At 43.6% G+C, this 22,202-nt stretch overlaps 1 protein-coding gene across 2 annotated transcripts in view; it reads left to right on the forward strand.

Annotated features, from left to right (window-relative positions):
- The window catches only part of ADCY10 (adenylate cyclase 10, soluble), a 101,248-nt gene extending 91,074 nt beyond the window's left edge, over positions 1 to 10,174 (forward strand). The window contains exons 30-31 of one of the 2 annotated variants that reach the window (XM_021088594.1): positions 8,453 to 8,641; positions 9,451 to 10,174. In XM_021088594.1, coding sequence (XP_020944253.1) covers positions 8,453 to 8,641; positions 9,451 to 9,612 — 351 coding nt within the window. In that variant the 3' untranslated portion in view covers positions 9,613 to 10,174. The remainder of the gene's footprint in view (positions 1 to 8,452; positions 8,642 to 9,450) is intronic. The other variant, NM_001204392.1, reaches the window with a different exon arrangement.

Here is a 22,202-nt window from a genome sequence, read left to right on the forward strand (position 1 = left end):
GGAACTCCCCACAAATGGTATGTTTAAACATTAGGATATTTTCCCATTAAAAAATCTGGAGTTCCCTGGTAGCTCAGTGAGTTAAGGATCTGGCAATGTCACTGCTGTGGTACGGGTTCAATCCCTGCTTGAGAACTTCTGCATGCCATGAAGTGGCCAAAAAAAAAAAAAAAAAAAAAATCTGAATTTCTGACTCTTCTTCTGAAAACTGGAGACGTTCCCATGTGGCTCAGCAGGTTAAGGGTCCAGTTCAGGTTGCTACAGTTCAGGTTGCTGCTGTGGCATGGGTTTGATCCCTTGCCCAGGAACGTCCATGTGCCATGGGTGTAGTCAAAAAGAAAAAAAAAAGTTGGAGCATGTGTTGACCCTAGAACCCAATCCTAAAGGGCAGCTATTGGCTGGAATTGACAAGGGGTGACAGGGCACACCAGCTTCAGGATGACATAGTCCCCTCTGCTTCTTATCTTCCTACATTCAGCCTCTTCTTTAAGTTACTTGCCTGGCTTCTGTCAGCATTTGAATTTGTGAGATATGATGTAAAAGAATCACATCATTGAAAAAAAAAAAAGAATCTTCTTCATAACTTGATGCTAAATGAGGAAAAAAATGTTGTCTTATAGGTGATTAGTAGGATTCCAGTTGTGATGGGGGAGAGAGAGAGAATGAGAATAAGGGATAGGCAGTGTCAACTGAAGTAAAACACACAACCTAAAGGTTGCAAATTAAGTTTTCTTCAGGGATCTTACTGAGGACTATAGCCCTAGCCCAGAGGACAGCCTCTCAGAAAGCTTTTGAGTAACTTCTCTGAAGAAGCAATGAAGGAGCCAGGATATATTGAAGTTTTTTGCTGGGAAAAAACATCAAAAGATTACTGCTGATTACAAATAACAGACATGTCAAGTTAATGATTTTAGTGCTTTTCTATATATGGAAGACCCAAGGATATGGGTTCATTGAAATTATTCCCAAGATTTGCATCTTAACACTCTAGGACCAGTAAGTATCCAAAGCACAGAATTCTTCCTTTTTTTCTCAGGTGCACCATGGGTGGGAGGCTGCAGTGGCTAATGGCTTGATTCTTGTAGGTAACATTCCCTGTCCACAACAGAGAAATAAAAAAAGTGGGAGAGTATGTATTCAAATGTCAAAAATATTTCTCTTTAGGTGTTAGGGTTACAAGTGATTTTTAAAAATCATTTCCCCCCTAAAGTCTATTTGTTTGTCTGTTTTGCTTTTCCTTTTTTCTCCCTTCCAGTATTTACATTTTTTCAATTAAGGTATAGTTCCCTAAATTTTGAAAATTAACTTATATTGCTTTAATAATCCAAAGAAAATGTGTGACCACTTCTGAGAGGCAAGTTTATAGCAATGCAATCATATCTCAGGAAAGAAGAAAAAACTCAGGTAAACAACCTAATCTTACACCTTAAACATCTAGAGAAGGAAGAACAGACAAAGCCCAAAATTAGTAGAAGGAAAGAAATCATAAAGATTAGAACAGAGGGAGTTCTCATTGTAGTGCAGCAGAAATCAATCCGACTAGTATCCGTGAGGATACAGGTTCGATCCCTGGCCTGGCTCAGTGGGTTGGGGATCCAGCATGCCCTGAGCTGTGGTGTAGGTCACAGACGCAGCTTGGATCCCATGTTGCTGTGGCTGTGGCATAAGTTGGCAGCTGTGCCTCCAATTCAACCCCTAGCCTGGGAACTTCCATATGCCATGAGTGTGGCCCTAAAAAAGAAAAAGAAAAAAAGAAAAAAAGATTAGAGCAGAAATTAATAACATAGTGACAAAGAAAACAATTGAGAAGATCAATGAAACCAAAAGTTGGTTCTTTTTGTTTGTTTGTTTGTTTTTTTGCTATTTCTTGGGCCGCCCCTGTGGGAACTCCCAAAAGTTGGTTCTTTGAAAAGATCAACAAAAGTGATAGACCTTTAGCCAGACTCATCAAGAAAAAAAAGGAGACGGTTCACATCAATAAAATAAGAAATGAGGAGTTCCCATCATGGCCCAGTGGAAACAAATCTGACTAATATCCATGATGATGCAAGTCTGGATCCCTGGCCTTGCTCAGTGGGTTAAGGATCTGTCGTTGCCATGAGCTGTGGTGTAGGTCGCAGATGCGGCTTGGATCTGGTGTTGCTGTGGCTGTGGTGTAAGCTGGTGGCTGCAGCTTCAATTTGACCCCTAGCCTGGGAATCTCCATATGTTGTGGGTATGGCCCTAAAAATAAATAAATATATAAAATAAAATAAGAAAGGAAAAAGGAGAAATTACAACTGATGCTGCAGAAATATAAAAGATCGTAAGAGGCTACTATGAGCAACTGTAGGCCAATAAAATGGACAACCTAGAAGAAATAGATTCTTGTACAAAGATACAAGCTACCAACACTGAACCAGGAAGAAATAAAAAATATGAATAGACCGATCACAAGTGCTGAAATTGAAAATGTGATTTAAAAACTTCTAAAAAAACAAAAGTCCAGGACCTGATGGCTTCTCAGCTAAGTTCTACCAAACATTCAGAGAAGAGTTAACATCCCTTCTTCTGAAACTTTTCCAGAAAATTGCAGAGGAAGGAACACTCTCAAGCTCATTCTATGAAGCCACAATTACCCTGATACCAAAACCAGTCAAAGATCCCACAAAAAAAGAAAATTACAGACCAATGCAATTGATAGACATAGATGCAAAAATCCTCAACAAAATATTAACAAGTCACATACAAATACATATTAAAAATATCATACACTATGATTTATCCCAGTTTACAAGGATTCTTCAGTATCCACAAATCTATTAATGTGATACAGCACATCAACAAACTAAAAAATAAAAACCAGGAGTTCCTGTCGTGGCACAGTGGTGCCATCTGACTAGGAACCATGAGGTTGCAGGTTCGATCCCTGACCTTGCTCAGTGGGTTAACGATCCGGCATTGCCGTGAGCTGTGGTGTAGGTTGCAGACATGGCTCGGATCTTGCGTTGCTGTGGCTCTGGCATAGGCCGGTGGCTACGCTCCGATTCGACCCCTAGCCTGGGAACCTCCATATGCTGCAAGAGAGGCCCTAGGGAAAAAAACAAACAAAAAAAGGCAAAAAAAATAATTATTAAAAAAAAAATAAAAAAACCCATATTATCATCTCAATTGATATAGAAAAAGCTTTTGACAAAACTCAACACCCATTCCTGATAAAAACTCTCCAGAGAGTGGGCACAGAGAAGACCTACCTCAATGTAAGAAAAGCCATTTATGACAAACCCACAGCTAACATCATTCTTAGTGAAAAACTGAAAGCATTTCCACTAAGATCAGGAACAAGACAAGGATGTCCTCCTTCACCAGTGTTATTCAACATAGTTTTGGAAGTCCTAGCCATGGCAGTCAGAGAAGAAAAAGAATAATAGGATTCCAGGAATTCCCATTGTGGTGCAGCAGAAATGAATCTGACTAGGAACCATGAAGTTGCAGGTTCAAACCCTAGCCTCTCTTAGTGCGTTAAGGATCCGATGTTGCTGTGGCTGTGGTATAGGCTGGCAGCTGTAGCTCTGATTTCACCCCTAGCCTGGTATGCCATGGGTGAGGCCCTAAAAAAGCAAACTAACTAAATAAATAGATTCCAAAAGGAAAAGAAGAAGTAAAACTATCACTGTTTTCAAATGACATGATACTATACCTAGAAAATCCTAAAGACACTATCAGAAAACTATTAGAGCTCATCAATGAATTTGGTAAAATGTCAGGATACAAAATTAATACACAGAAATTGACTGCATTTCTATATACTAACAACAAAAGTTCAGAGAGAGAAATTAGGGAAACAATCCCATGTATTGTCACATCAAAAAGAATAAAATACTTAGGAATAAACCTACCTAAGAGACAAAAGACCTGTACTATGAAAAATATAGGATGCTGATGGAAGAAATCAAAGATGACATAAACAGATGGAAAGATATACCATGCTCTTAGATTGGAAGAATCAATATAGTCAAAATAACAATACTACCTAAGGCAATCTATAGATTCAATACAATCCCTATCAAATTACCGATAGCATTCTTTACAGAACTAGAACAAAATATTTTAAAATTGTATGGAAACACAAAAGCCAAAGCAATATCAAAAAGAAAAAACAGAACTGGAGGAATCAGGCTCCCTGACTTCAGATTCTACTTCAAAGCTGCAGGCATCAGAACAGTACAGTACTGGCACAAAAATAGAAATATAGAGCAATGGAACAGGATGGAAAGCCTAGAAATAAACCCAAGCACCTATGGTCAACTAATCTGTAACAAAGGAGGCAAGAACATACAGTGGAAGAAAGATAGTCTCTTCAATAAATGGTGAGGGGAGGGAGTTCCCTTTGTGGCTCAGTGGTAACAAACCTGACTAGGATCCACGAAGACGTGGGTTCAATCCCTGACCTTGCTCAGTGGGTTAAGGATCCAGTGTTGTCATGAATTGTGTGGTGTAGGTCACAGGCACAGCTCAGATCCCACATTGCTGTGGCTATGGTATAGGCCAGCAGCTGTAGCTCTGATTTGACCCCCCAAGCCTGGGAACCTCCATATGCTGCAGGTGCAACCCTAAAAAGAAAAATAAATAAATAAATGGTGTGGGAGGGACTGAACAACTGCATGTAAGAGAAAGAAATTAGAACATTTTCTAACACCATTCACAAAAATCAACTCAAAATGAATTAAAGACCTAAATGTAAGGCCAGATACTATAAAACTCCTAGAGGAAAACAGGCAGAACGCCCTTTGACATAAATCACAGGAACACCTTGTTTGACTCACCTCCTAGAGTAAAGATGATAAGGACACAAATAAACCAATGGGACCTAATTAAACTCAAAAGCTTCTGCACAGCAAAGGAAACCATCAAAAAAGCAAAAAGACAACCCACAGAATGGGAGAAAGTTTTTGCAAATGACTCAACTGACAAAGGTTTAATCTCCAAAGTAGGCAAACAACTCATACAACTCAACAACAACAAAAAACCCCCACAAAAAACCCAATGGAAAAATGGACAGAAGACTGAAATAGACATTTCTCCAAAGAAGACATAAAGACGGCCAGCAGGCACATGAAAAAATGCTCAACATCATTAATTATTAGAGAAATGCAAACCAAAACTACTATGAGGTACTGCCTCATACCAGTTAGAATGGCCATCATTAACAAGTCAACAAACAACAAATGCTGGAGAGGATGTGAAAAAAAGGGACCCCTCCTTCACTGCTGGTGGGAATATAAATTGGTACAATCACTATGGAAAACAGTATGGAAATACCTCAGAAAACTAAATATAGAACTATATGACCAGCAGTCCCACTCCTGGGCATATATCCAGACAAAACTTTCATTGAAAAAGATAACATGCATCCTGTATGTTCATCACAGCACTATTCACAATAGCCAAGACATGGAAAGAACCTAAATGCCTGTCAACAGATGAATGGATTAAGAATATGTGGTACATATATACAATGAAATAGTACTCAGCCTTAGAAAAGAACAAAATAATGCCATTTTCAGCAACATGGATGGAACTAGAGACTGTCATATGAGTGAAGTAAGTCAGAAAGACAAAGACAGACACCATATGATATCACTTATACATGGAATCTAAAATATGGCACAAACGATGTATCTACAAAACAGAAACAGATCACAGACATGGAGGACACACTTGTGTGTGCTGGAAGGAGGGGGAGGGAGTGGGATGGATTGTGAGTCAGGGATTAGTAGATGCAGACTGTTGCATTTGGTGTGGATGGGCAATGGGATCCTGCTGTATAGACCAGGGAACTATATCCAATCACTTGTGATTGTTTAGGATGGAGGATAATGTGAGAAAAGGAATGTATATATATATATATATATATATATATATATATATATATGTATAACTGGTTCACTTTACTGTACAGCAGAAATTGGCAGAACATTGTAAATCAACTATACTAATTAAAAAAAGTTTGGGTTTTTTGGTTTCTGAACCGAACTTGGGTCAGCTTACACAGCAAAGCCAGTTTACTGACACTGGGTAGTGGTGAAGGAAAGTACAGCATTTATTGTAGGGCCCAGGAAGGAGAATAGGCAGCTTATGTTCAAAAGATCCAAACTCCCCCATGGCTTTCAGGGAAGGGTTTTTTAAGGCAACATTTGGGGTGAGGGTGGCAGGGAGTTTGACTTTCTTCTGATTGATTGGTGGTGAGGTAACAGGGTGATGTTTCAGAAATCCTAATCATCAACCTTCTAGGGTCTACATCTTGTGGTCAGCATGTAGTCACCATCCTCCATCTAGGTGGGGGTGGGGTCTTAATTTCTGCAGAACCACTCAAAGTATGTGTCAGATTATGTATATCCCTTGAGGAGGAAGTATGACTGTTTTATCGCTGAACTATTTTTTCTTGACTGTTATTCTTCATTCTCTCACTTCCCTAATTAGTAACAAAGTCTGCTCTTTGGAACTGAGGGAAGGCCTTGGAGACCAAAGCCTTTTTCTGCAAACAAGAAATGGGGGAGGAGTTTCCGTTCTGGCGCAGTGGAAATGAAACCGACTAGGAACCATGAGATGGGTTAGGCATTGCCGTGAGCTGTGGTGTTGGTCACAGACGCAGCTCGGATCCTGCATTGCTGTGGCTGTGTTGTAGGGTGGCAGCTGTATCTCTGATTCGACCCCTAGCCTGGGAACCTCCATATGCTACAGATGTGGCCCTAAAAAGACAAAAAAAGAAATGGGGGATACAGAAGGACTTTTATACATTCCTGCTTGGTTTCAGTTCCCCCCCCCCACCCTTTGATACTCTTCAGTCCTGAGGGGAACTGGGGGCAGGACAAGCAAGAGAATGAAGTTTTCAATAGGTTAATCATAAACGTGGCAGGAGAACTTAGTTTCATAGGGACTTGGTTTCATTTTTAAAGTGGTTGCCAAGAAAGGTTAGTGAGCCCATCCATATCACATTCTTGGTCTGGGTAGGCCACTGGGGCTGCTCTATCTGACATTTATCATCTAATCTCCACTACTTACCAGCATGTCTCTGTAATATGCTTTTTCTTCTTTTAAATTTAAAATTATAGTTATTTACAATGTTCTGTCAATTTCTGCTATACAGCAAAGTGTTATACATATATCTGTATCCACTCTTTTTCTCATATTATCTTCTATTATGTTCTATCACTAATGATTGGATATAGTTCCCTGAGCTATACAGCAGGACCCCATTGCTTATCCGTTTTAAATATAATAGTTTGCATCTACTAACCCCAAACTTCCTGCCCATCCCACTCCCACCCACTTCCCTCTTGGCAACTACAAGTCTGCTCTCCATGTCCGTGGGTCTGTTTCAGTTCTGCAGAGAGGTTCATTTGTGCCATATTTTAGATTCCACATATAAGTGATGGCACATGGTGTTTGTTTTTCTTTTCTGTCTTTCCTTTCTTTCTTTTTTTTTTTTTTTTTTTTTTTGGCTTTTTAGGGGCCCTACCCACAGCATATGGACGTTCCTAGGCTAGGGGTTGAATTAGAACTGCAGCTGCTAGCCTACACCACAGCTACAGCAATGTGGGATCCAAGCCATGTCTATGACCTACACCACAGCTCACAGCAACATGGATCCTTAACCCACTTAGCAAGGCCAGGGATCAAACCCACTTTCCTCATTGATACTAGTTTGGTTTGTTACTGCTCAGCCACAACGGGAACTCTAGTTTTTGTCTTTCTCTTTCTGACTACTTCACTTGGTATGGGAATTTCTAGTTGCATCTATGTTGCTGCAAATGGCATTATTTTGTTCTTTTTTATGGCTAATATTCCATTGTGTATATGTACCACATTTTCTTAATCCATTCATCTGTTGATGGACATTTAAGTTGTTTCCATGTCTTGGCTTTTGTGAATAGTGCTGCAGTGAACATAGGGGGGTGCATGTATCTTTTTTTCTTTTCTTTTTTTTTTTTTTTGTCTTTTTAGGGCCACACCCATGGCATATGGAAGTCCTCAGGCTAGAGGTTGAGTTAGAGCTGCAGCTGCCGGCCTCCGCCAACAGCAATGTGAGATCTGAGCCATATCTGCAATCTATACAATAGCTCACAACACCAGATCCTTAACCCACTGAGCAAGGCCAGAGATTGAACCTGTGTCCTCATGGATACTAGTTGTTACCACTGAGCCGAAACAGGAACTCCCTTTATGTATGTTTTTGAACAAAAACTTTCTTCAGATATATGCCCAGGAGTGAGATTGCTGGATCATATGGTAGTTCTATATTTAGCTTTCTGAGGAATGTCCATACTGTTTTCCATGGTGGTTGTACCAATTTACATATGCTTTTTCACTTGATTGCTTCTATCCTTGAAATGATACCAAATTATCTGAGAAGGAAAAATCATGGCAGTCAAGGACCCCTTTCTGATTCTGATATATTTCCTTTTCTTAGAACTTGGAGAGTTTGATTGCTCAAAATACCACTGGGCCTGTCTTCTACCCAAGGCTCTACCACCTGATGGCCTATGTCTGTATACTAATTGGAGATGGGCAGAACTGCGACCTCTTCCTGAACACAGCCTTACAGCTCTGTGAGACACAAGGGAATGTGCTGGAGAAATGCTGGATGAATATGAGCAAAGTACGTACTGTCTGCTAGCAAGCTGGGGAAGCGGGTGCTCTCAGGGGATGCAAAGGAGCCCCAGAAGCCCACTGCCATCAGAGGCAGTTCTGGACTCTTACTGAAAGGGGTGACATGTCCATAGCTTAGGTATTTGCACTTCTTCCCCTTTGGGTTCTCATGGGATCTCCCCCTCCTCCAAAACTCCTTTGGCAAGATCTCTGCATTCTTGTGACCCTCACCACTTTGCACTTTGTGTTACATTCATATGCATGTCCTGCCTCCCCCAAGAACATGAACTCTCAAGAAGCAAAAACTACTTAGCCCCTAGCATAGTACCTTTTTCTCAGTATTTGTTGAATAAGTGAATGAATGTACACATCTACATGATTATTAATAATTACGTGCCAGGAGTTCCCGTCATGGCTCAACAGTTAACGAACCCAACTAGGATCCATGAGGATGAAGGTTCAATCCCTGGCTTCGCTCAGTGGGTTAAGGATCCAGTGTTGCAGTGAGCTGTGGTATAGGTCACAGGCTCAGTTTGGATCTGGCATTGGTGCGGCTATGGTATAGGCTGGCAACTGTAGCTCTGATTGGACCCATGGCCTGGGAACCTCCATACACCACCAGTGTGGCCCTAAAAAGCAAAAAAAAAAAAAAAAAAGAGTTATGTGCCAGTGTCCTAGTCGGGACAGCAAAACTCATTGTTTGTGGGTTGGCCTCGTTCTAAAAGCTCAAGGACATTTGACCTTTCTGGTATTGGATGACTCTGGACCACACAAGCTGAGAAGCACTGATGAATCTTTGTCCTCTTTGTCGCCTCATAGGAATGGTGGTACTCAAGCTCTGAGTTTACAGAAGACCAATGGCTTCAAACAATCCTGAATCTCCCATCATGGGAAAAGGTTGTATCAGGCAAGGTAAACATGCAGGATGTTCAAAGAAACAAATTCCTGATGAGAGTTAATATCCTGGACAATCCTTTCTAACATTTCCTGAAAGACAACAAATATTTTAGTAACGCTCACTCTTTTGTGATTATCCATTATTAGCCTTTCTCTTCTGCCATCACCCTCCAGCTTCCTACACACTCCCTTCTGTTGCAGACATGGAATAAGACCTGCTGGTTTCTCCTCTGTTTGGGGGGGTCAGAAAAGGTCGGCAGTGTCATACCTTCCTTTCTTCCAGCTTTTCAAGGATTCCCTTGGCTTCTCAAGTTGTTTTAGCTTAGCCTGTCTATTTTTAGCCCCAGCAAAATTATATCAGATGGAAAATTTTTAAATCAAAGTGATACATGTTGTGACAAATACACTTCTACTTAATCTATTAAATTGAAATTGGTGATTTTTAAATGTCTAGTCATTCCATCTTTTAAATGTAGCCCAGGATTACAAATAGTAAATTCTCATCAAGGTTTGTAAAGGGCAAGATTTGAAAAGGCTGCTCTTTGTCATGCCTAAGGGCAGCCTCCCAGTCCCTGCTAACCACATGTATCAAATACTGTGCAAATAAATTATTTGAAATGGAAATACTAGCATTTATGTGGGTACCTTTGACATAGTTAGAGTTTATATATGTCTATATTTAGCAAAGTAATAGCACTCAACTTCATTTCCCAGATGTTGGAAAAGCTGCCCCACAGCCACCTGTGGTCACTGTCTCTTTCTTAGCAGACAGAACAGATCTGATAGGCAGTTTGTGCCTGAGGGCACACAAGGACCACGTGCAGATTCAGCCCATCCTTGCATCTCTGCAGCTCCCTCACATTCGCTCACTTCATGGACCCACGTGGCCTCCTCAAGCAGGTGCTCCAGGATTTCCATCTGCTGACTCTTGTCACCTTTCATTTCTGGAAGGAGGTTCTTCTGATGGACATTGACATGTCCACTTTAAAGCACACCTCAGGAGTTCCCATCGTGGCTCACTGGTTAACGAACCCAACTAGTATCCATGAGGATGCAGGTTCGATCCCTGGCCTCGCTCAATGGGTTAAGGATCCGGCATTACCGTGAGCTGTGTAGGTTGAAGATGCTGCTTGGATCCTGCATTGCTTGGCTGTGGCATAGGCCGGCAGCTATAGCTCCGATTAGACCCCTAGCCTAGGAACCTCCATGTGCCCCGGTTACAGCCTTGAAGACCAAAAAAAGAAAAGGATCCGGCATTGTTGTGAGCTGTGGTGTAGGTTGCAGACAAGGCTTGGATCCCATGTTGCTGTGGCTGTGGCTTAGGCTGGCAGCTACAGCTCAGATTTAACCCCTAGCCTGGGAACCTCCCCCAAATTCTCGTTGTGGTTTCCATAGGCAGTGCCCTACGTGGGCATTCCTTTCACAGGCCAGAATTCCATTGTCCTTCTACAAAAGGCAAAGCTGTGTTTTTCTTCCTGATAATATAACTGAGTTCCACCAGGCATGGTGAATAATCTCAATGTAGCCACAGATGCCTGGGCCCTGCCTGGCATGTGGGAAGGACAGCAGGCTAGGAGAGCAGAGCAGTAGGTTCTAACATGAGCTCTGCCACAAGCGTATTCCCGGGGCTCATCATCTGACCTCCCTATGTGGGTGTGAGTATCACGTAAGATAGTAAAGGAGAAAGATGTTGAAAATCATAACGTGCCATACACGTTAAAAAAAAAAAAAGTCATTAAGACAAATGACTGATTTTAAACAAACACATCAGTATTAAACTTTACATAAATATTGTCCCCTTCAAATCTTGCATCCCAAGCCTGTTGTGGCGCAACTGAAATGAATCCCACTAGTAACCATGAGGTTGCGGTTTCAATCCTGTGTTGCTCTGGTTGTGGCGTAGGCTGGCAGCTGTAACTCCAATTCGACTCCTAGCCTGGGAACCTCCATGGGTACAGCCCCCCATCCCCCCAAAAAAAGGAAAGCTGGTATTCTGCAAGTTGCTACTTGTCCCATGTGCTGCATAAAAATTCCTTGCTTTCTAATTGCCTTTATTATTTTGTGTATCATTCATCTTATTCATTCACTTATTTACTCATCCAACTAACATTTTTTTGGACTAATCCCTATGTATCAGGCATTGATTAAGTACCAGAGATTCAGAAACACAGACAGTCTTGGTAAGTTCATAGGTCCAGTAGAGAAGATAGACACACAAGTAAACCTCATTTAGGCCATATTTCACTGCAAGTAGAAGAGAGGCTTATACACAGCAAACAGCCCCTTGGAGAGAGTAGCAGACACAAACCCAGACATCTCTGAAGACTTAGACGAGTGTGAGCAATGCTTGGCCTCTAGCAGAGAGGTGTTTGACATGGAGCTTATAGAAGATGGAGGCCACGCATCCTCGCAACAGAGGCTGTGCTGTCCAGGAAGCGAAGTGCTGTCCTCCCAACCCCCAGCTCACACTCCCTCCTGGGCAGAATCTTCCATTTACGTCACCAGCCCCTTCCAGATGAAGTCCTCCAGTGAGAAGCTGGGGGCTGGGGTGTGCCCACAATCCTTCATCCTCCAAAACTTCAAAATGTTCACATTATTTTATTGACTTCTGACCAAGCCAAAGCAAAGACTGGAGGAGGTAGACGGGAAGTCAGGCTGTTCCTGAAAGTGCAGTGAGGTGATTTCCCAAAGACTGATCAGAGAACCTGATCACAGAGGAAGAAGTAGGAAAAGACCAAACTACAATTTAGAGATTTAACATTCCATGTGTCTGAATCCAGGGGAGCGGGCAGCAGGCTTTGCAGGAATCCTCAACTTGGTTTCTGGCTGTGACTACGCCACCTAGCAGTTATGTGACCTTTTCATCAGGTTCCTCACTTCCAAACAGGTTGTGACAGGCTCCCATCCCTCCCTATCCAGCTGGCATTACCACCTCCTACCAGTGGGCTAGGTGGGTGTCCATCTTCACTGTAGCCAGCAGATGGCAGCACTGGCTCTTTGCTATGGCTGTGGCCCAAAGAGCAGTTTCTGGTCAAGCTCCAAGCTTTTGTCTTCAGATTCACAGCCTAAGCACTGAACACTTAGAACCCTGTCAGCTTCCACGGTAGCTCCCCACATTACCTCCAGGAAGCTTCCAGCAAAAGGTTCTCAGGAACATCACTTGAGAAAGTAGATTTGGGCTAGAATTTTTTTTTTAGGAGAAGGTAGATAATTCACAAACTTTCAGGAAAAGAGAGTAATGGAGAAGTGATGATTCTCTCTCTCTTGCCTCCCCCCCATTTTCTTCTTTCTTTCTTTTTTTTTTTTTTAATCTGTGAACTTCTAGGGAGCAGAGATTCTGTCTTCATTCCTTCTCCCCAGCGCTATACACAATGCCCGGACATATAGTAAGTACTCAAGAAGTGCAGATTAATGAATTAAAGCACGTTTTCATTTGATCATCTCAAGTTAATTCTTACAGGCACTCTCAGAAGCGGGAGACTAATATTTGTTGAATGAGTAAATTATATGGGCCCTCATGGAGATCAACAAAAATTACTTATCATCAACTGTACTAGCCAGGTTCTGCACTAGAGTTACAACAATAAGAAACGGTCTGCCTAGTGATCCAGTGATTACAGATATCCATTAAAAAAACCCAATCATCCAAAACATGCACAACCTAAGAGCTGTGCACTGAGTTTCTTTGGTGTCTTACTGAGGACTATATCATAGGAAACAACCTCTCAGATAGCTCTGAGAAACTGTCCAAAGAGGTAAGGGAGGAGCTAGGATGTATATGATCCTTTTTTTTTTGCTTGGGAAAAAAACAAAAAACAAAAAGACCCTCACATAGTCTGTTCTTGCTAATCTCAAAGAACAGACATCTCAAATTAATTATGTTAGTGCTTTTCTTTTTATGGGAAGATGCAAGAATCTGGGGTCTTTGACATTTTTCCATAGATGTTTCTTAACTATGTAGGGGCCAGTATCCAAAGCACAGAATGCTTCCTGTTTTCCTGCAACCTTAATTCCCCTCAGGCAACTACAGTGGCTAATGGCTTGATCCTTGTAGAACTGGAATGGCAGGCAGCACTGTTCTTCCTTTACACAGACGTGGACCTGGGGCCTCACTGAATTGGTTCTCCATACAGAAACTAGCTTTGTGTCCCCAGGCAAGTTATTGAAACTTTTTGTGTCTCAGTTCCCTTGTTCATAAGGTGGGGGTGATGATAGTATTCTCCTTATAAAGTTGGTGTGAGATAATTTAGGTAAAGCACTCAGAATTCTGCTGAGGGAACAAACAGGCAATTAAAATGCAGAGCTATGAAGGACACTGCACAGGGTTTGCCAGAGAGCAAATGTAGAGGCATGCACCCTAACATGGCTTTAGAAGATTCTAGAAAGTTTCCTGGAAGAGGAAATAGGATGTAGCCAGGTGAAGACTTTCCATGTGGGGACCTGGTATTCAGTGCTGGAGAAGTTTGGAGGCCATGGAGAGCCTGGTGCTTCCACTTTGTCTGGACAGAGCTCTACTGAGTGAGGGAGGCGTGTGAGTGATGATGTAGGAGACCGGTAGGATCTGATCACTAAAGGTCACATGGGCCAGGCAGTTTAGGAGTTAATGCCATATCCTGCCAGCAGTAGAGGAGTCACTGAATGGCTTTACTGCGGAAGTGCATGGGACCACATTTCCGTTTTAGAAAGGCCACTCTCTTTGTGGAGAATGGATTAGAAGCGAATATGAAGCAAATATGGCCAATATGAAGGCTGGGAGATGGTTGCTCTTGCAAGCTTGGAATGGATGTTGTGCAATAAAGAAGGGGCAGTGGAGATAGAAGAGCTCTGACTTGAAAGATATCAAAGGAGGTAGATATTGAAATTCGATGTTGGATTTTTAAGGAGGATGTTCAAAAGGAACAGATACCTAGAGAAAGGCCCCATAAACTAAGGACCGAGAACTTTCAAGCACTTGCATGGTTCTCATTACTTGCTGAAGGACTATTATATTCACTTTCCATTCCTTTCCTGACCCCACCTCCACCCAGAATCACCTACTCATGGCCAAGTTTGCCCTCTCTGTTGATGGTAGCAGTCATTGGTCATCATGATTCTTCTCTCTTTAATTCCCCAGCCAGTCATATTTTTCCAGCGCCCTTTAACTTTCTTCCTGATACTTCTCAGATTCTCCCTCCTCGTCTCTGTTCCCACCACTGTTGAAAATCCAGTTCTGACATCTCTGAGCGAGCTCTGCAATAGCCACATAATTCACTGGCCTCTCAATTTCAGGTTTCCATCCTCCACCAACGGGCAGGTTAAGCTTGCTTTTAAAAAACAAGCCGGCATTTGTTACGCCTCCACTTAAAATCCTCTTTGCCTTCTGGAAGCATCCGGATTTCTTCCCCTGGAATGAAAGGCGTTCAAGGTCTGGCTCTCCACCAAATCCAATGCTGCAATCATATGGGCCTCACTCACACCCATCCTGAAACTTTGAGGCGGTCCCTCCAACTGGAATGGGCTCTACAAAGTCTTTCGGGTTTCTCCCATCTTGCTTCCCAATGCCTCTGCCCCTGAGTTGGGTTCATCAGTCCATCCTTGTTATTCCCCAGCCACTTTCCTTCCTCCTTAGAGCAGCTCTCACAGGACTACCAGGAGCTGTTGTGTGGGGCTGTCTCCTCTCTGGGTTCGTCAACAGCAGGGATTCCATCTCCCTTGTCTTTGTATCCCTTGGGGCTACACTTGGCATAGGGTCAAGTATTAGAAAGCCATCAGTTTGCTCTGTCTAGTTCACAGTTGTAGCCTACGTGCCCTCAGTATGGGGGACACAGTAGGCAATAAATGTTGACTGAGACAGTGTCAGAGGGACCACCTGTCCACCAGAGTGGCAGCCACTGGGACCACCACTGTGAGGCGTGTCTCCCCGACACACACACACATATCCATAGCAAGAGAAAAAAGGGTTGTGGGGAAACTGTGTGAGCATGTGTGTGTGTAACACAGCACAACTATCCAAAATTTTGACAACTCCATTATGGTCTACACAATTGCTGTCCAGTAGAATTTTCTGTGATAAAGGAAATAGTCTGTCTTTGAATGCCCAATGCCACTTGTTGCTACTGAGTGCTTGAAATGTGGTTAGTGCTACTGAAGATTTGAATTTATTTATTTATTGTTTGTTTGTTTATTTGCTTATTAGGGCCACACCTATGGCATATAGAAGTTCCCAGGCTAGGGGTCAAATCAGAACTGCGGCTGCTGGCCTACACCACAGCCATAGCAAAGCTGGACCTGAGCCACATCTGCAACCTCCACCACAGCTCACGGCAACGTGGAATCCTTAGCCCACTAAGTGAGACCGGAATCGAACTTGCATCCTCATAGATACTAGTCAGGTTCATAACCTGCTGAGCCACAACCAACAGGAACTCCCTGAATTTTAAATTTTATTGTAATTAAATTAATGGTCACATGTGGCCAGCAGCTATGATAGAGAACAGTGCAATAAGAACATTGACCTTAACATGCCAAAACAGAACCACTGAAGGTTGAGCTGGAACATTTCTATGGCAGAGAATAATACCAGCTTGGTTCAGAGGGGGATTATTAATACATAGGAGAAAATGTATCAGGCCGGTTAGGCTAAACCTCTTATGCATTACATATTATGTGTTTTTCCAGTGAATGTGATACCAGGGTACCAAACTAGTGCTTAATAACAGATGAGATGACAGTCTAATTCTCCAGTCACGCAGTGGCTAGGTTGCTTGACTGGGCCTTTGCCTCCACAGGAACAGATTGCATCTTGCAATGACTTTAATGCCTGCTGCCTGACAGGGAGGAGGAGCCCTGAAGGGTGAACCTGGAAGAGTCATAGTCTAAAAGCTTGAAATTAATTGAATAAGACAGAAAATTTACAGTGAACCCAGATCTTTTACTTTCTCTTATGGTGTTTTTATATACTTTTTTTTTCAATGGCCATATCTGTGGCACATGGAAGTTCCCAGCCTAGGGGTCAAATCGGAACTGCAGCAGCTGACCTGTGCCACAACCACAGCTGCACCAGATTCAAGCCATGTCTGTGACCTACACCACAGCTCATGGCAGGCGTGGATCCTTTGAGACCAGGGATGGAACCCACATCCTCACGGATACTAGTCGTGTTGGTTACCACTGCGCCACAGTGGGAACTCCCACTCTTATGGTATTTTTGAGAGAGGACGTGGAAGGAGTTATTTCCAGCCAAGTGCTAGCTCTCTTCTTAAGTTTACCTCACTTTTCTCCCCTGAGCTTTGTTCTCTCTTGCTCAACCTCTATTAGCCCACATTAAATCATGAGCTCAGCCTCCTGTCTGAGAGCCCAGCGTGTCCTGAGTTGTCCTGTGTCAGCGGATTCATGCTACACCCTCAGCAGTGTGCTGCTCCCCGATGATGCAGTGCTGGTTCACATCCTTTAACCTTGAGCTTGGTTTAGCTGCCTCAGCTAAAGGACACAGAGCAGGGTGGCACTTGCTGGCTGCCAGTACCCCTGTGCTCCACAGATGTTTCACATTCCTTGGAACCAAGATCTTTGAACAAGCTTTTCAGAGCCATTTCCCCTCTGCCAGACCCACTTTCTTTAGGAACGGCTTTCATGTTAAAAAAACAAAACAACAGCAAGAAAACACAGGGCTTTTACTCAACTAAGAGCATCCAGACATGTTATAAACAAAGCCTCTGGGGTTCTGCTGGGCCAGCAAGAGCAAGGATAGGGTTTTGCAAAATGATCCATAGTGCTCTGAGTCTATTGTACATTTTAAGATGTTCTTTACAAAATAAGTATAGATTTTATGTTTCTGTTATCTAGTTGAAAGAAACTGTACTTTAAAACAAACAGGGAGTTCCCACTGTGGCTCAGCTGGCCACTATTGGTTCTTAACCCAATTAGTATCTATAAGGATTGAATCCCTGGCCTCTCTCAGCGGGTTAATGATCCAGCTTTGCCTCGAGCTGTGGTGTAGGTCACAGGTGCAGCCCAGATCCCTTGTGACTGTGGCTGTGGTGTAGGCTGGCAGCTGCATCTCCAATTCAACCCTTAGCCTGGAAACTTCCATATGCCCCACCTGAGGCCCTAAAAAGATAATCAATCAATCAACAGCAACCCCCCCCCCTCTCCAAAAACTATTCAAAGCCAGAGAAAGAACCAAGAATGAATCTAGATTCAGAACCCAGTCTCTGCAGAGTCCTTGTCAGGGGAAAGGAAACCTCAAGCCTTAAGAAAGCCAGCTTGAGCTTTGCTCTGTCCCCTGCGGCCATAGCAGAGCAGGGGTTCAGGTCCACATGCCTGAAATTACCTAATGCCCCAAAGGGCAAAGTAACCACAAACGTGCTAGCCACAAAATGCTGGAAGGCGGGGCTCGAAAGCAAATGTGAGAATATTAAATATGTCAGACTTCCTCTTCCCAGGTGTCGGGAGATTTAAAAAAAAATCCCAGACCTTCCTTATATCCTGGAACAAGAAAAGTCGGATCCACCAAGTCCACTGTGAAGGAATGGACAGACAATCAAATCCAAACCCTGAGCCAAGAAGGGACAATAGTTTAACATCCTGTTTGCAGGAGGAAACGGACGCTGGAAGCAACAGTTCCCCTGGGACTCTCCGTGCTTGAAAGATTTGTGCTTCCTCCTTGTAAACACAGCCAGGTCTCCTGGAGGGTCTAGAGTTCCCTCCTGCCTTCCCCCCAATTGTTTCCTTTCTGACTCAGTCCACGTGAGAGCAGCTTCTGCCAGCTGTTGGGGAGGAGGGGAGGAGAGCTTGATCTCCGCCCTCATCAGCCTCGACTTAGGTCCCATTGCCAAAGTCCAGGAGGATTTGTCTCTCATCCTGAGCTGCTTTTCCAAGGCTGTGAGTGATTTGCATTTGGCTTTTTCCCCCCTTTAATAGTTCATATGGACAAAGGACAAGTACCACTTGTGACAGGAAAAAAAGAAGACAACTGGGGAGTTCCCATCGTGGCTCAGCAGTAATGAACCCAACTAGTATCCACGAGAATGTGGGTTCGATCTCTGGCCTCGCTCAGTGGGTTCAGGATCTGGCATTGCCCTGAGCTGTGGCGTAAGTCAAAGACCTTGGCTCAGATCTGCTGTTGCCGTTGCCGTGGCTGTGGCATAGGTAGTAGATGCAGCTTTGATCCCATGTTGCCGTGGCTGTGGCTGGCAGCTGAAGCTCCGATTTGACCCCCACCTAGCCTGGGGATTTTCATATGCCATGGGTGCAGCCCTAAAAAGACAAAGAAAACCCCAACAACAACAACAAAACAAAACAAAGAAATAAAAAGAAAAACAAGACAGCTGTAAACAATCTAAATCTCCAGAAACAATTTGTAACTGTATGTCCCGTCTATTACTCCAAAACTGTGTTCACTTGTTGGCGGGTATTGAGCCACTAGACATAACCAAGCCAAAGATCAGGAGAAGGAAGGATTTATTATTACTTGCAGAAAGTCAGGGCACTGAGGATCTTTCCCAAAATAGTGTCTCTCCAAACAGCAAAACTGGGGAAGTTTTTAAGCTAGGGGTACATGCATTTTCATGAAAGGGCTTGAGCAGAGAATTCAGGATAGAATTGGGGCAAAGGTTGACCGAGTACAAGCTTTAGTTGACTGAAGTCAGGAGGGTCAGCAGCATCATTCTCTAATCCACCTGGATGGCAGCTTTTGTTCCTGCAGAGCTCAAAGATAAATTATTATGTATATCCCTTGTGGAAGAATTGGGACTTTGCTTTATCACTGGACTATTGTTTGACTCCGTTTTCTCTGCTTCTGCATTCCTGTGTTCTCTTAAGATCATTAATTACTGAAACCTGTTCAAGGGAAGACATTGCAGCCAGGCTTAGATCACACAATGGCTTCAGCCAAAATGGCTTCTCTTATGTCCAGAAAACCATGCCTGTTCTTTTTCTCTGGGGACCCCCCACCCTATCTGCTTACATATCTGGGCGAGAAGGACCTGCAGGTGTTAGTAATAATGACCCAGTTCTTTCTGCACTCACAGAGAAGCTTCTCTGATACGATGCCAAGGGGAGAAAGCAAACTGCAGAGTTCCATGGCCCCATTTTTGTTTTTAAAATAGGCAATAGGCAAGGTGTCTTTACTGGAACCGTGTTTGTAACCTGATTGGAAGAAACCATTTGGAAAAAGGAAATTTGAGTATGAATGGGGTATTAGATGAAATCAGGGAACTGTTTGTTTAAATGTGGCTTTTTAAAATGTTTCCATTGAATGTGATATTATAGTTATGTAAGAAAACATCAACATTTTAAAAAGATGCACGCCAAAAAACTGGGGTGAACTGATATGATTTGGAGATTTGTTTTCAAATAATTCAGAATAGAGGGAAATGAAAAAAGGGATGGATGAAGTGATTATTCAGGATGGGGACGTGGAGATTGATTTTTACTATTCTTTCTTCTTTTCTGCATGTGTGGAATTCTTCATAATAAAAATTTTGAATACCCAGGCAAAATGTGTGTCAGGGGGAATCTGCTGTATGATGAGGCCACTCAAGACGGCTGTTCTTTTGCTCTCAGCACATCCCCTGCTCCCAGTCTCTGCCTCACACCCTACTCAACTGACTGACTTCCGTCTCAATTGTAGAGCCTAATCAGTAACTGCCCACCTGCTCCCTTCCCCCTTCCTCCACCCCAACTAGAATTGTAAGGATCCTGCTGCCTGGCTCCACCCAGCTAGTTTGTCTAAGGGATAAACTAGGGGGCTATGAAGGACTGGCTCCTCCCCTCGTTTCCCTGGTAATCAGTGAGCCAACCTGAAGTCAATTCCCCCTATAACCGTAACATCTCTCTCCCCTGGAAATAAGGACTGCTGCCCACCATCCACCACCCACCGCCCACAATCCACGTTGGGATGTTGCTCCAGGGCCTTGCTTCGGAGACATGTAAGCTCCCCTCTCATAAACCATTGTTGTCTCTGTCTGTGCCTCCAGGCTCTTTCTTCCATCACAAGCTTTGGCCACTGCAAAACTTGCAGGCCTGCAGGGTGCAGCCCAACAATTGTTGAACCAGCCAGGAGACCCAGGAAACTCTTGTGAGCTCTGAGATGTTAGGAAATAAAGATAGGGAAGGGAAAGTTGCAGGGGAAATCCCAGAGTGGCTGTCGATAGCATGTGGGACCCTATGCTGGCTGTCCTTGATGAATAGGGGCCACCAAGGGAGTACTGAGAACTCACAACACCCCTATTGGAGCTATTGGCCTCCATTATGGTGGAGAAAAGCAGGCAGTAAGGCAGTGGCTCTAGCTGCCATCGTTTGCTGTGTTACGAAAGGCCTCCGATGCTGAACTAGCAGCCACGGCTGCTATTATGCATCTAGAGGAGGGCGAGAAATGGTAGGCTGGCACAAACCAAAACTACAGACACATTAGTGGCCAAATTGAGGGAAGAAGATGGGAAGTTAGAGATATCAGCCCACTGAGTGGCACAGATAAAAGGGAGGCTGCTTCCCCGAATAAGAGTCCAGATGGTCGTGGCCCATACAGATTGGGACCCCAAAGTATAGGACCCTACTGAAGAAGGTTGGGATGAAGTCACAGAAGTGCCTGTCTCATTGAGGCCAGTGGCTGGCCCTGTGGTGACCACCAAATACAAATCAGGTTAGCCTAGACCACAGGGTGTAGATGACAATCTGCCCCTCCTCCAGAGTAGGGTAGTCTGGCCACAGAGATACTACACTGGGCTGACTAGTTGAACTTGGTGACAAATTTGGACAAAAGGGGAGGGAAGCAGTTGTGTCTTGGTTGCTCTGTATCTGAGATGTCAGTGGGGAAGGCGTTATCATAACTGGTCAGGAGATGTCAAAGACGGCCCTCGGGCAGAGTATAAACAAAAGGGATTCTCCTGATCTCTGGGGTAATGGCCATCTGCCACATCACCTGACCCAATGAAGTACCTACTCCTCCTCTCTGTTGGCAAACTGTAGAAAACTACGGGATGTAAGAGAACTAGGCATGGAACACGCTGTATAAACCCAGCACTATCAGGGCCCAGGCAGTGAATTATTTACAATAGGCATGGAGAGCATAATCCTCTAGTCTGCTCCTGGACAATGATATGGGACTCTAGTTTCCATCCTGAGTCCCTTAGTCAGGCATGCAGTTGCTCAGGTCGTGCAAGCCACTGCAAAGTTGGAAGAAATGGAAAAGACACAGTGCTGGGGATTCGGAGCCATCCATCCACAAGACTCAGGAGAAGGAAATAAGGTTCCTCCTCGTCCCTTCTGGAGACTCACCTGAGTAACTAGAAAGCAGATATGGCAGAACCTAGTAGTAACGGAGACCCCTATAACCAAGATAATAAGCAGCCCAATGCTGCATCACTGGGGCTATGGCAGACGCTAAAGCCTGAACAATAGTTAACCAAAATAAGAGACTCAAGACACTCCTTCCACTGCTCCATAGGAAGAGGCCCTCCTGTTGGAGGTGGAAGGAATGTGTCAGCCCCCAGGACCCCTACATTAGGGATATGGCCAATGTCCCAGAAGGTCCCAGGCCACAGAAATGCAGGTTTCAGGGGAAAGTCATGGGGCACAGTAGTGCGGGTTTCAGGGAATTGGAGGCCTTACATAGAATTAAGTATTTATTGGTCCCTAAAAATTAGAAAACTTGTTTTAGCTCTGGTGGACACCAGGGAGAGAAATGTCAACTGGTT

The sequence above is a fragment of the Sus scrofa genome, chromosome 4 (genome assembly GCF_000003025.6).
Source record: "Sus scrofa isolate TJ Tabasco breed Duroc chromosome 4, Sscrofa11.1, whole genome shotgun sequence".
NCBI classification, from domain to species: Eukaryota; Metazoa; Chordata; class Mammalia; order Artiodactyla; family Suidae; genus Sus; species Sus scrofa.